At 46.8% G+C, this 14,339-nt stretch overlaps 1 protein-coding gene across 8 annotated transcripts in view; it reads left to right on the top strand.

The window, feature by feature from the left end:
• LOC135524798 (ephrin type-B receptor 3-like) overlaps window positions 1-14,339 on the top strand; it is a 112,872-nt gene that overhangs the window by 85,501 nt on the left and 13,032 nt on the right. For all 8 annotated transcript variants that reach the window (XM_064952625.1, XM_064952624.1, XM_064952620.1 and 5 more), the window contains exons 11-14: window positions 2,536-2,783; window positions 8,381-8,596; window positions 10,140-10,289; window positions 10,819-11,018. In XM_064952625.1, the coding sequence (XP_064808697.1) occupies window positions 2,536-2,783; window positions 8,381-8,596; window positions 10,140-10,289; window positions 10,819-11,018 (814 nt within the window). The remainder of the gene's footprint in view (window positions 1-2,535; window positions 2,784-8,380; window positions 8,597-10,139; window positions 10,290-10,818; window positions 11,019-14,339) is intronic.

The following is a 14,339-nucleotide window of genomic DNA, read 5'->3' as shown; positions in this document are numbered from 1 at the left end:
GGCACCTAAGTGCCTGTATGATTGCTAGCTACTTTCCACACTTTTTGTCCTTTTTAACCCTTTTAAAAAATTTATTTAACCTTTAACCTTTAAGAACTGCCCATTCCTGATCCTGGAGAGGTGCTCTGTAGTAGGAAGTTATTTTGTTCCTTCAAGTGTCATTAATTCAGTCACTTCCATTGGTCAGCTCTTCTACTTGAATGTAACTGACTTAATCATCATCCAGGAGGGTTGATTGGCTGGTCAAGCAGCTAGAACAGCAGCCTTCTGGGTTCAGGATTGGTCATCTCGGAACACCCCCCCCCCCCCACAAGTTTCTCAATGTTAAACGGGGCCACTCTAAAGACCCTTTGACCCTTGACCTCCGTATGTGGTCGTCCCTCTTGTTTCCCTTTAGATTACCCTTGCTCCTTCTCTCCACCCTTTTTGATGCACTGGTTAGTAATCTTGAAATCATAAATTATTGGATATCTTGAAATATTTAGTAATATTTTTTTGCAAAAAAAGCTGTAGGATTGTTCCCGGCTCAGAGTTGAATTCTCAGCCTTGTGTCTGAGCCGAAAGAAGACTTGTGTTGATGGGAAGTTGGATTTGAGGTTTACGTCACCTTCAGCTGAGCCCCCTCCACTCTACTACTACTACTACTACTACTACTACTACTACTACAAGGGCTTAACACCTACTGCTGCTTCTTGATTCCGTCGCTTCCCAGCCTTCGCCTTAAGTGACGAACCCCAACCCCTGTCTCCCCTCCCCTTTACCCTCCCTCCCACCGATCATCCCTCCCTCCCTCCCTCCCTCCCTCCCTCCCTCCCTCCCTCCCTCCCTCCCTCCCTCCCTCCCTCCCTCCCTCCCTCCCTCCCTCCCTCCCTTCCCTCACTTCCCTTGTTTTTCTTGCTCTCACACACTCTCGCACCTGGTCTGCGTATTAGGCCCGAGACGCAAAACCTCCACAACCACCAAGCTTCTCTCTCCTCCTGTCTCTTCTTCTGACCCCGCCCCCGATCCCTCAGAAGCCTAATCGACCCCACCACCCCCACCCCCACCTATACCTCTACCCTCCCATCTCTACCTCTACCCTCCCATCGGTACCTCTACCTCTACCCTCACCTATACCTCTACCCTCCAACCTCTACCTCTACCCCCCCACCTATACCTCTACCCTCCCACCTATACCTCTACCCTCCAACCTATACCTCTCCCCCCTCACCTATACCTCTACCCTCCCATCTCTACCTCTACCCTCCCATCGGTACCTCTACCTCTACCCTCACCTATACCTCTACCCTCCAACCTCTACCTCTACCCCCCTCACCTGTACCTCTACCCTCCCACCTATACCTCTACCCTCCCACCTAACTGAAAAATAATGAAAAGACATTACAGACAAAATACTTTACAATACCTCTACCCTCCCACCTATACCTCTACCCTCCCACCTATACCTCTACCCCCCACCTATACCTCTACCCCCCCACCTATACCTCTACCTCCCCACCTATACCTCTACCCTCCCATCTATACCTCTACCCTCCCACCTCTACCTCTACCCTCCCACCTGTACCTCTACCCCCCCACCTATACCTCTACCCTCCCACCTATACCTCTACCCCCTCACTTATACCTCTACCCTCCAACTTATATCTCTACCCTCCAACCTATACCTCTACCCTCCAACCTATGCCTCTACCCTCCAACCTATATCTCTACCCTCCAACCTATACCTCTACCCCCTCACCTATACCTCTACCCTCCAACCTATATCTCTACCCTCCAACCTATACCTCTACCCTCCAACCTATATCTCTACCCTCCAACCTATACCTCTACCCCCTCACCTATACCTCTACCCTCCAACCTATATCTCTACCCTCCAACCTATACCTCTACCCCCCACCTATACCGCTAGCCTTCAACCTATACCTCTACCCTCCCACCTATACCTCTACCCTCCCACTTATACCTCTACCTCTCCCTCCCCACCTATACCTCTACCCTCCCACCTATACCTCTACCCTCCCACCTCTGTCTCTACCCTCCTACCTCTACTTTTACCCTCCCACCTCTACCCTCCAACCTCTACCTCTACCCTCCCACCTATACCTCTATTCCAACCTATACATATACCCAAACATATACCTCTACCCTCCCACCTCCCCTCTACCCAAATGTATACCCCTACCCTCCCATCTCCCACCTCCCTCACTCTCTTATAAAGCCTTTCCCCCTACCCCAAACTACCCACGTCCACCCACTCTAAGCTTTTAGTTTTCCCTCAGCCATCCCTTACCCTCCCCCTCCTCTCGCATTCCCCCTTTTCTCTACTGCTCCTAGCCACCGTTCACCCTGAGCCCCCCCCCACACTCTCTATCTCCCGCTTCCCTTCCCTGGCTCCTTGTTTCTAACCAGTAAACTGTCCCTCTCCCCCTCTCTCCCCCACTCTCCTCCACTCTCCTCCACTCTTCCGATCCTCCCTCTCTTCCCCCCCTCCATATCTCTCTCTCTTTTGCTGTCTCCCATTCCTCGCTCTCACAGGAGAGTTTGGGGAGGTGTGTCGTGGGCGTCTGAAGTTGCCTGGACGACGGGAGATCATTGTGGCTATCAAGACACTCAAGGTGGGCTACACCGACAGGCAGAGGCGGGACTTCCTGAGTGAAGCGAGCATCATGGGACAGTTTGACCACCCAAACATAATCCGGTTGGAGGGCGTGGTCACCAAGAGCCGACCAGTCATGATCGTCACAGAGTTTATGGAGAACGGAGCGCTGGACTCTTTCTTAAGGGTAAGAGAGCATGTGGAATACACACACACACACACACACACACACACATATTAAAAATCTGCGCTCTGTAAAACTGCCCAGATAACTGATGCTCTTGAACACACTTCATAAATGTCTATTTGTAATCGTCACATCATCTGCACCACTACCCAGCGAAAGCACAAGAGCATATCTCCCCGATCTTCTCTATTAATGTCCTCGTATTCCACACCCTCTCCATCTCTTTGGGATAAGGCCCTAACCCTCATCTGTTGCCAATATCAGACAAACGCGCCGCTCCTCTCGCTATCTCTGACATTTACAGAGGATACACTCAGCTTATGAATCACTGCCTCTCCCTTAAATTAAATACTGGTTGACACTGAGGAGGAGACAGAGAGAGATGGAGAGAGAAAGAGAGAGGGGGATACAGAGAAAGGAGAGAGAGAGAGGGAGAGAGAGAGATAGAGAGATGGGAAGAGAGAGAGAGATGGGGAGAGAAAGAGATGGGGAGAGATGGGGAGAGAGAGAGAGAGAGAGAGAGAGAGGGGGGATACAGAGAAAGGAGAGAGAGAGAGGGGTTTAAGTGGAAACGGAAGGAGAAAGAAGCAAAGGGATAAATAGAGAGATAGTAAGAATAAGAAAGAGAGCAAGAGATGAACAGAGAGACAGAGAGCAACCAAATAGAGTGGTGAGGAGAGACAGAGAGATTTTATTACATATTATTATCAGGATCCCCATTAGTGGATGCCAATGGAGACAGCTAGTGGATGCCAATGGAGACAGCTAGTGGATGCCAATGGAGACAGCTAGTGGATGCCAATGGAGACAGCTAGTGGATGCCAATGGAGACAGCTAGTGGATGCCAATGGAGACAGCTAGTGGATGCCAATGGAGACAGCTAGTGGATGCCAATGGAGACAGCTAGTGGATGCCAATGGAGACAGCTAGTGGATGCCAATGGAGACAGCTAGTGGATGCCAATGGAGACAGCTAGTGGATGCCAATGGAGACAGCTAGTGGATGCCAATGGAGACAGCTAGTGGATGCCAATGGAGACAGCTAGTGGATGCCAATGGAGACAGCTAGTGGATGCCAATGGAGACAGCTAGTGGATGATGGAGACAGCAGTGGATGCCAATGGAGACAGCTAGTGGATGCCAATGGAGACAGCTAGTGGATGCCAATGGAGACAGCTAGTGGATGCCAATGGAGACAGCTAGTGGATGCCAATGGAGACAGCTAGTGGATGCCAATGGAGACAGAGTGGATGCCAATGGAGACAGCTAGTGGATGCCAATGGAGACAGCTAGTGGATGCCAATGGAGACAGCTAGTGGATGCCAATGGAGACAGCTAGTGGATGCCAATGGAGACAGCTAGTGGATGCCAATGGAGACAGCTAGTGGATGCCAATGGAGACAGCTAGTGGATGCCAATGGAGACAGCTAGTGGATGCCAATGGAGACAGCTAGTGGATGCCAATGGAGAGCTAGTGGATGCTAGTGGATGCCAATGGAGACAGCTAGTGGATGCCAATGGAGACAGCTAGTGGATGCCAATGGAGACAGCTAGTGGATGCCAATGGAGAGATGCCAATGGAGACAGCTAGTGGATGCCAATGGAGACAGCTAGTGGATGCCAATGGAGACAGCTAGTGGATGCCAATGGAGACAGCTAGTGGATGCCAATGGAGACAGCTAGTGGATGCCAATGGAGACAGCTAGTGGATGCCAATGGAGACAGCTAGTGGATGCCAATGGAGACAGCTAGTGGATGCCAATGGAGACAGCTAGTGGATGCCAATGGAGACAGCTAGTGGATGCCAATGGAGACAGCTAGTGGATGCCAATGGAGACAGCTAGTGGATGCCAATGGAGACAGCTAGTGGATGCCAATGGAGACAGCTAGTGGATGCCAATGGAGACAGCTAGTGGATGCCAATGGAGACAGCTAGTGGATGCCAATGGAGACAGCTAGTGGATGCCAATGGAGACAGCTAGTGGATGCCAATGGAGACAGCTAGTGGATGCCAATGGAGACAGCTAGTGGATGCCAATGGAGACAGCTAGTGGATGCCAATGGATGCCAATGGAGACAGCTAGTGGATGCAATGGAGACAATGGAGATGGAGACAGCTAGTGGATGCCAATGGAGACAGCTAGTGGATGCCAATGGAGACAGCTAGTGGATGCCAATGGAGACAGCTAGTGGATGCCAATGGAGACAGCTAGTGGATGCCAATGGAGACAGCTAGTGGATGCCAATGGAGACAGCTAGTGGATGCCAATGGAGACAGCTAGTGGATGCCTAGTGGAATGGAGACAGCTAGTGGATGCCAATGGAGACAGCTAGTGGATGCCAATGGAGACAGCTAGTGGATGCCAATGGAGACAGCTAGTGGATGCCAATGGAGACAGCTAGTGGATGCCAATGGAGACAGCTAGTGGATGCCAATGGAGACAGCTAGTCTTACTGGGGTCCGAAAAATAATGAAAAGACATTACAGACAAAATACTTTACAATTTACATTCATTTAAACACTACATGTTAATGTTTTTAAAATGCAAAAGATTAGAGGGCCTAGAGAGGTGCCCTGCGTTACACCACACTTTACATGTTTGACATTAGAGAGGCTTCCATTAAACCTCTTGAGCTCTATTAGATGGATAGCTTTGAATCCACGATATGGCAAAGCTTGAAAAGCCATTACGCATACATTTTCTCAACAACAGGTTATGGTCAATAATATCAAAGGCTCCACTGAAATCTAACAGTACAGCTCCCACAATCATCTTATTATAAATTTCTTTCAACCAATCGGCAGTCATTTGTATCAGTGCAGTACATGTTGAGTGACCTTATCTTTAAGCTTGCTGCAAGTCTGTTGTTAACTTGTTTACAGAGAAATAGCATTGTATTCGGTGAAAAACATTTTTTCAGAACAGTTTGGTAAGAGCTGGCAACAAGTTGATAGGTCTGCTGTTAAAACCAGTAAAGGCCACTTTATCACTCTTGGGTAGTGGAATTACTTTGGCTTCCCTCCAGGCCGGAGGACAAAGACTTTCCTCTCGACTCAGATTAAAGATATGACAGATAGGAGTGGCTATAGAGTCAGCTATCATCCTCAGTAGCTTTCCATCTGTTGTCAATGCCAGGAGGTTTGTCTTTATTGAACGATAACAATACTTTTACCACCTCACCCACACTATCTTTACAAAATTCTGACCTGCAATGCTTTTCTTTCATTATTCATGTTTTTATGCGTGAGTATGATGGCTCATTGTTCGTTGTTGGCATTTCCTGTCTAAGTTAGCCCACTTTGCCAATGAAGTTATCAATAAATTAATTCGCAACATCAAAATAATTTTGTGATGAATAAGCCATCTGATTCGATGAAAGATGGAGTTGAATTTGTCTTTTTTCCCGTCATTCTTTATATCATTGATCTTGGCTTCATAATACAGTTTATTTTTGTTGAGTTTAGTCACATCATTTCTCAATTTGCAGTAAGTCAGCCAGTCAGTTGTGTAGCCAGACTTACGAGCCACTATTTTTACCCCATCTCTGTAAACCATACAGTTATTCAATTCCACATCAGTCCATGGAGCCTTAACAGTCAGTTTCTTAACTAACAAGATTATCAATAATTGGAAGAAGCTCTTTCATAAATGAATCAATTGCAACATGTGGATGATCCTTATTAATCCACATTATATCAACATATATTTTTTTAAACATCATTCACATAAGAGTCACATACAAGAGTCACATACACATACATAAGAGTCACACACAAGAACATATTATTTAGATACTGACTGTTAGCACTTGGTGGTCTATAGCAACACCCCAAAAGAAAAGGCTTTAGATGTGCCAAGTGAACCTACAACCACAACACTTGACATAAGTTATTCTCTAATCATTACTTGGCTCTGAATATATATATATATACAGCAACACCTCCCCCCACAAGCATTCCAGTCTCTTCTATAGATGTTATATCCTTGTATTGCTACTGCCGAATCATCAAATGAATTATCTAAGTGAGTCGCAGAACTGGCTAATATATGAATGTTATCTGATGTTAGCAAGTTATTGATTTCATTAACCTTATTTCATAGGCTACATATATTAATTATCCTGTTTTCCTTGTCAGAGATAGAAATAATAAAAACAAAGCAAGAGAAAAAAATATACATAAAAATATATACATTCAGGAGTCCATTAATTAGTTGGTGTGTGTGTAAGTGTGTTTGTGCTGTGGGGTTGCAGCTACGAACCAATAGGCTTGGCTCTCTCAACCCTTCCAGGCTTTTGGGAGGAGGGGGGGGCAATGAGCCTGTCATAGCGGATGTAATGTCCCCACGCGCTCTGGCAACATTTAGAGCAGGAATAAGTTCTTTCCTCTTCTGGCGCACAGCTTCAGGAAAGTCCTCGTTGAGGAAGATATACGTTTCTCTCAAGTCCTTGGCTCTTTCCAGAACAGCTGCCTTGTCCTTGAACCTCAGGAACTTGACAACTATCGGCCTGGACCTGTCACCTGGGCCGATGGTGGGTTTTCCAGTTCTGTGGTCGCGATCCACCTCATTCTTCCTGTGGTCCATCTTCAGTTTCTCCAAGACAATTTCCCTCACTTTGTCCTCAGACTCCATCTCGGTCTCATGTGGAGATTATGTCATTCTGTACATGTTGTTCCTCCTTGATCGTCCCTGGAGATGAACTGATTTCTCCATCAGTGTTATTACAGATCCACATTCATAGCTGATCTCCTCTCTCAATGACCTTCAGATTGCTGTCATCTTGCAGCAAACTGTTCTTCAGGTCCTGGACTTTTCTGGTTGACTCCAACAGCATTTGGACTCAATACTTGAAGCTATTTAATTGTTTGGGAAACACAACTGCTTGTAGAATTATTTTTGTTTGTTTAAAAGAACCTTCACCTGTGATAGATACCACTATTTTCAACGGTTCTCCGGCCAGCTTTGGTCTTTGTCATGGTTGCAACATAGGTTACGCTGTTATTCCTCTCAGTTCCAGACAGGACACAGCAAAGATTAAAAACAACAACAACAAACAGCAGGGATCTAGACAACCACATCCGCGATCTCAGACACAGTGACTAACTGTGTCACGGGCTGCGTTCAAGCCCGCAAGAAAGCCCTGCTAGCTTGGTAGGCAGCTAACTAGCAGCAAGGCTAGTTGCTATGCGAAACAGCTCCTCAGACCCGACCTTGGTCAGAAGAATCACTGGAAAGAGAGTAAAGGAAAGTGAAAGTGGGAAACCTAGTCAGTTGTACAATTGAATGCCTTCAACTGAAATGTGTCTTCCGCATTTAACCCAACCCCTCTGAATCAGTAGCGGTCCCAGCAACTGATGCCAACCCGTCACTCAAAAGATAACTAGCTATTAACCAACAACTTTTCAATAGACTTTCAAAAATTTCCAAAAAAACAAACCAAGTACTTTCTCAATCCGTGTGCAACAGGCAGTAAATGTGTGTTTGTGTATATATATGTGTGAGAAGAATATGAGCGTGTTAAATAATGATTGAATCTAGTATATATGTTTTTAATATGATATACTGACCTTTTTATCTCTATCTCTGAATCTGCCAGCTCAATGATGGGCAGTTCACAGTGATCCAGCTGGTGGGCATGTTGCGTGGCATCGCCGCGGGCATGAAGTATCTTTCTGATATGAACTACGTTCACCGGGACCTGGCAGCTCGCAACATTCTGGTCAACAGCAACCTGGTGTGTAAGGTGTCCGACTTCGGCCTGTCACGATTCCTTGAAGACGACGCCACGGACCCAACCTATACCAGCTCACTGGTGAGTATCGAGGACACTAAGGGAGTCTGCTGAGTGTCTAGGACACTGAGGGGGTCTTTGGGAGTGTCTAGGACACTGAGGGAGGCTGGTGAGTGTCTAGGACACTGGGGGAGACTACTGAGTGTCTAGGACACTGAGGGAGTCTGCTGAGTGTCTAGGACACTGAGGGAGTCTGCTGAGTGTCTAGGATACTGGGCAGTCTTTGGGAGTGTCTAGGACACTGAGGGAGGTTGGTGAGTGTCTAGGATACTGGGCAGTCTTTGGGAGTGTCTAGGACACTGAGGGAGGTTGGTGAGTGTCTAGAATACTGAGGGAGTCTGCTGAGGGAGTCTGGTGAGTGTCTAGGACACTGAGGGAGGTTGGTGAGTGTCTAGAACACTGAGGGAGTCTGGTGAGTGTCCAGGACACTGATGGAGGTTGGTGAGTGTCTAGAACACTGAGGGAGTCTGGTGAGTGTCAAATCAAATCAAATCTGGTGAGTGTCTAGAACACAGAGGGAGGTTGGTGAGTGTCTAGGACACTGAGGGAGTCTGCTGAGTGTCTAGGACACTGAGGAAGTTTGCTAAGTGTCTAGGACACTGAGATAGTCTGGTGAGTGTCTAGGACACTGAGGGAGGTTGGTGCGTGTCTAGAACACTGAGGGAGTCTGATGAGGGAGTCTGATGAGTGTCTAGAATACAGGGAGTCTGCTTAGTGTCTAGGACACTGAGGGAGTCTGCTTAGTGTCTTGGACACTGAGGGACTCTGGTGAGTGTCTTGGACACTGAGGGATGTTAGTGAGTGTCTAGAACACTGAGGGAGTCTGGTGAGGGAGTCTGATGAGTGTCTAGAATACAGGGAGTCTGCTTAGTGTCTAGGACACTGAGGGAGTCTGCTTAGTGTCTAGGACACTGAGGGAGTCTGCTTAGTGTCTAGGACACTGAGGGAGGTTGGTGAGTGTCTAGAACACTGAGGGAGTCTGATGAGGGAGTCTGATTAGTGTCTAGAATACAGGGAGTCTGCTGAGTGTCTAGGACACTGAGGAAGTTTGCTTAGTGTCTTGGACACTGAGGGACTCTGGTGAGTGTCTAGGACACTGAGGGAGGTTGGTGAGTGTCTAGAACACTGAGGGAGTCTGATGAGGGAGTCTGATGAGTGTCTAGAATACAGGGAGTCTGCTTAGTGTCTAGGACACTGAGGGAGTCTGCTTAGTGTCTTGGACACTGAGGGACTCTGGTGAGTGTCTTGGACACTGAGGGATGTTAGTGAGTGTCTAGAACACTGAGGGAGTCTGGTGAGTGTCTAGAACACTGAGGGAGGTTGGTGAGTGTCTAGACCACTGAGGGAGTCTGGTGAGTGTCTAGGACACTGAGGGAGGTTGGTGAGGGTCTAGAACACTTAGGGAGTCTTTTGGAGTGTGTATTGGCATCTATGTCAAGTCTTGAATGAGTGGTAATAAATTGTGTGTGTGTGTGACTCTGTGTGTGTGTGTGTGTGTGTGTGTGTGTGTGTGTGACTCCATCCCCAGTATTTCACGCTCACCTACTCATTCGCATATCCACAGGGAGGCAAGATTCCGATTCGCTGGACGGCTCCCGAGGCCATTGCCTACAGGAAGTTCACCTCGGCCAGTGACGTGTGGAGCTATGGCATCGTCATGTGGGAAGTGATGTCGTATGGAGAGCGGCCATATTGGGACATGAGCAACCAGGACGTGAGTGAAACTACTTTACTTCACGTTCCCACGATCCCAAAAACACTGTAACAATCTCTGAATCCCCCATTCTCTGGTTCCTTGTCCTTTCATCATCCATTGTCTTTCTTCCATCTCTCCACCCCCCTCCAACCGTTCCTCCGTCTGTCCTGTCCCCTTCCCCCCTCCCATCTTTCCTCCATTTCTCCTGCCTCCTTCCCCCACTCGCTCCCCCTAACATATTTCCTGCCCCCTTCTCATGCTCTCTCTTATCTTCCCCCTCTCTTCCTCCCCCTTCCGCCTTCCCTTCCATCTTTCCTCCTTACATTGTTCCCTTCTTGACTATAATCCCATCTCTCTTTCACTTCCTACCTCCTATCCCTTCTCTTTCTCTTCCTACCTCATATCCCTTCTCTGCCCAGTGATCACACTATCCTTTGTATGCCTCTTCATTCAAACCCCTAATTCCCAAGAAAATATCTGACCCAGGTCTGATTCTAACCCACTCTTAACGCAGATCTCTCCTCTCTTCTCCTCTTCAACCCTCCAGGTTATAAACGCAGTGGAGCAGGACTACCGGCTGCCCCCGCCCATGGACTGCCCAACGGCACTGCACCAGCTCATGCTTGACTGCTGGGTCAAGGAAAGAAACCTCCGGCCTAAGTTCTCCCAGATCGTCGCAACGCTGGACAAGCTCATCCGCAATGCCGCCAGCCTCAAGGTGGTCACCAGCAGCACGCACTCTTCCGGGTAAGCCTATCAGCTATCACAACCAGTCTGCCACATCTCAACCGAGTTAGCAGATACCTCAATCTGATGCTAGTAGGGTTGCACAACTCCCCAACTCCACAGGTTTTCCAGAATACCTAGAATCTTGGAATATTCCATCCAGGATATCTAGAACCTTGGAATATTCCATCCAGGGTAGCTAGAACCTTGGAATATTCCATCCAGGGTAGCTAGAACCTTGGAATATTCCATCCAGGGTAGCTAGAACCTTGGAATATTCCATCCAGGGTAGCTAGAACCTTGGAAAATTCCATCCAGGATATGTACAAATCCTGGGAATTCTGAGAAAGAACCTATGTTGGTTTGAAAATTCCATCCAGGATATCATACAAGGTCCACTGGGAATTCTGAGCTCCACAAAGGTTTGGGACCCTATGTGAGAACTGGTTTACAGACCCCAAAAGTATGGGTAAGCCTGTATTCCATCTTACTTCAATCATACCACAGGTCCACAGATGACGTAATCTCAACCGCTCCACACTGCCCTTTCCCACCTCGACAAAAGGAACACCTATGTGAGAATGCTGTTCATTGACTACAGACCCCAAAAGCTCATCACTAAGCTAAGGACCCTGGGACTAAACCAAGACCAATGTGCTGATCGTGGACTATAGGAAAAGGAGGGCCGAACACGCCTCATTCACATCCACGGAGTTGTAGTGGAGTGGTCAAGAGTTTCAAGTTCCTTGGTGTCCACATCACCAACAAACTATCATGGTCAAAACACACCAAGACAGTTGTGAAATGTGCATGACAACACCTTTTCCCAATCAGGAGACTGAAAAGATTGGGCATGTGTCCCCAGGTCATCAAAACGTTATACAGCTTCACTATCGAGAGCATCCTGACCCGTTGTATCTCCAAATGGTTTGGCAACTGCTCGGCATCTGACCGTAAGGCACTACAGAGGGTAGTGCGTATGGCCCAGTACATCACTGGGGCCAAGCTTCCTGCCATCCAGGAGCTATATACTAGGTGGTGTCAGAGGTTGGCCCAAACAATTGTCAAAGACTCCAGTCATCCAAGTCCTGGACTGTTTTCTCTGCTACCGCACAACAAGCGATACCGGAGCGCCAAGTCTATGACTAAAAAGCTCCTCAACAGCTTCTACCCCCAAGCCATAAGACTGCTGAATAATTAATCAAATGGCCACCCAAACTATTTACATTGACAACCCCTGCCCTTTGTTTTTACATTGATGCTACTCGCTGTTTATTGTCTTAGTTACTTTACAAATTACCTCAACTAACCTGCACCCTCGCACATTGACTCGGTACTGAACCCCCTTGTATATGGCCTCGTTATTGTTATGTAATTATCGTGTTTCTTTAAACATTAGTTTGTTTATAAAATATTTACATTTTTCTCTATTTCTGGCATTGTTGGTTAAGGGCTTGTAAGTAAACATTTCACGGTAAGGTATACAACTGTTGTATTCGGCGCATGTGACAAATAAAATTTTATTTGATTCCTCAATTCAAATGTTGAATCAACAGTAGCTCTTACAAGGAAGTTCTTCGACTGATGGCTTCACAATGTCTAGGTTTTTAGCCACATTCCTCTGTTGTGTTTGTGGAAAGAGCCCGGGGGGGTTGACCTACCTTTTTGTCCCTGCTTCAGGAGAGGAGGAGGAACGGGGGATCTGGAGCTGTAGTTATGGCCGGGAAGATTAAGTGAGGATAATTAGCTAGAGTAAGAGTGAGGCAAAAAAAAAGAAGACGGGAACGCTTTTAATTAGCTGCTAACGAGATTTTAAACGGCCCAGCGGAGAGGTGTGCCCCCCACCCCCACCGAGCCTAACGAGGGAGGAATGAGGGAGAGATGAGCTGCCGTGACATCTGGCATGGCGTTAGTGGTAGGTAGCGGTAGCCAGGCTACGTTTGATTGGTGAGTTGTTTCAGTACATACTGTGTGTGTGTGTGTGTGTGTGTGTGTGTGTGTGTGTGTGTGTGTGTGTGTGTGTGTGTGTGTGTGTGTGTGTGTGTGTGTGTGTGTGTGTGTGTGTGTGTGTCAGTGCCGTTTAAGATTAGGGAGGACATTTTTTTTTTTTTAAATGAGCATGGCCTTATTTCTATTATATTAGATCTCTGTTCGTTCATATATTCTATTCACTCAGCTCCATGTAACATCGATAGGTTTATGCTACTACATCCTTCTCACATCATTTCCCTATACCCATCATGAGGTTGCTACAACCTAGCCTATGAATTAAAGTTGATAACGTAGGTAGGTCGAGAGAACATGTGTAGTGATCCAGATGACAGACAGTAACAAATTCTTGCCTGCATCTCGCTGATCTGGGGTGGAATCATTAGTCCAAACAGTTGCAACTAAAACGAGAGTTTGGACATCCCAGTTTCATTCCATTTGCTTCCGTTTAAGAAATGTTTCACAACAGATGTGGCAATATGAATGATCAGTCTCAGTCTGTATTAGATAGAACACCGCCTGTGTGGAAAACAACCTGCGGTTACCTAGGTTACCCTATTGGCCGACAGTAAAAAATAAATAAAATAAAACATTTACTTTCGTCAATTATTAAACAACATTTAAGAAAAGTAGAACATGTCTGAAGATTACTTTTCAGCATTTCAGCTCCCTTGTTATGAACTTGAGTGAAGACCCAAACGCGGTTTTAACAGAAAACAGAGTTCTTTAATAAAAAACAGGAATGGCATAAATCCTCTTCCAACGTAGTCAATGGAACAAAAGAACGTTAGTATAATGCAGGTTGCACCTGCCATGCATGCAGACTCCGACAGGACAGGACAAGGTGGAAGCAAACGAGACGACAGCTTGCTTCTGGCATCAAAAAACACAAACAAGAATCAGACACTGAAAGTAGCAGGAACAGAGAAAGAAATAGAGACCTAATCAGAGGGGGAAGAGAGAACAGGTGGGGAAAGAGAGAATGAGCTAGTTAGGGCAGATGTAGAACAGCTGAGGAATGAGAGACAGAGAAGGTAACCTAAAAAGACCAGCAGAGAGAGAGAATGAAGAGAAAGGACAGGAACAGACATAACAAGACATGACATCCCTATTATTCTCACTACTCATGCCCCCTTTTCATGAAGACTGCAATAGCCACGGAGTGAATGAATGCTTGCTCGTAACAGCACAGAATATTTAAGCTAGCCAAGACCAACAATAGAAAACGAACAGACGTACAACTACAAGTAGTGACTGGAGTTACAAACTCGCTGGTAAACAAGTTAAATGTCTTGCCATTGTTGATTGAATGTTTTCCACACACCGGGTCACCCACATTTCCACACTGAAGTA

The sequence above is a fragment of the Oncorhynchus masou genome, chromosome 31, assembly GCF_036934945.1.
Source record: "Oncorhynchus masou masou isolate Uvic2021 chromosome 31, UVic_Omas_1.1, whole genome shotgun sequence".
NCBI classification, from domain to species: Eukaryota; Metazoa; Chordata; class Actinopteri; order Salmoniformes; family Salmonidae; genus Oncorhynchus; species Oncorhynchus masou.
Note: the sequence above shows the minus strand (reverse complement) of the source record. Positions and strands in the feature narration are given on the sequence as shown.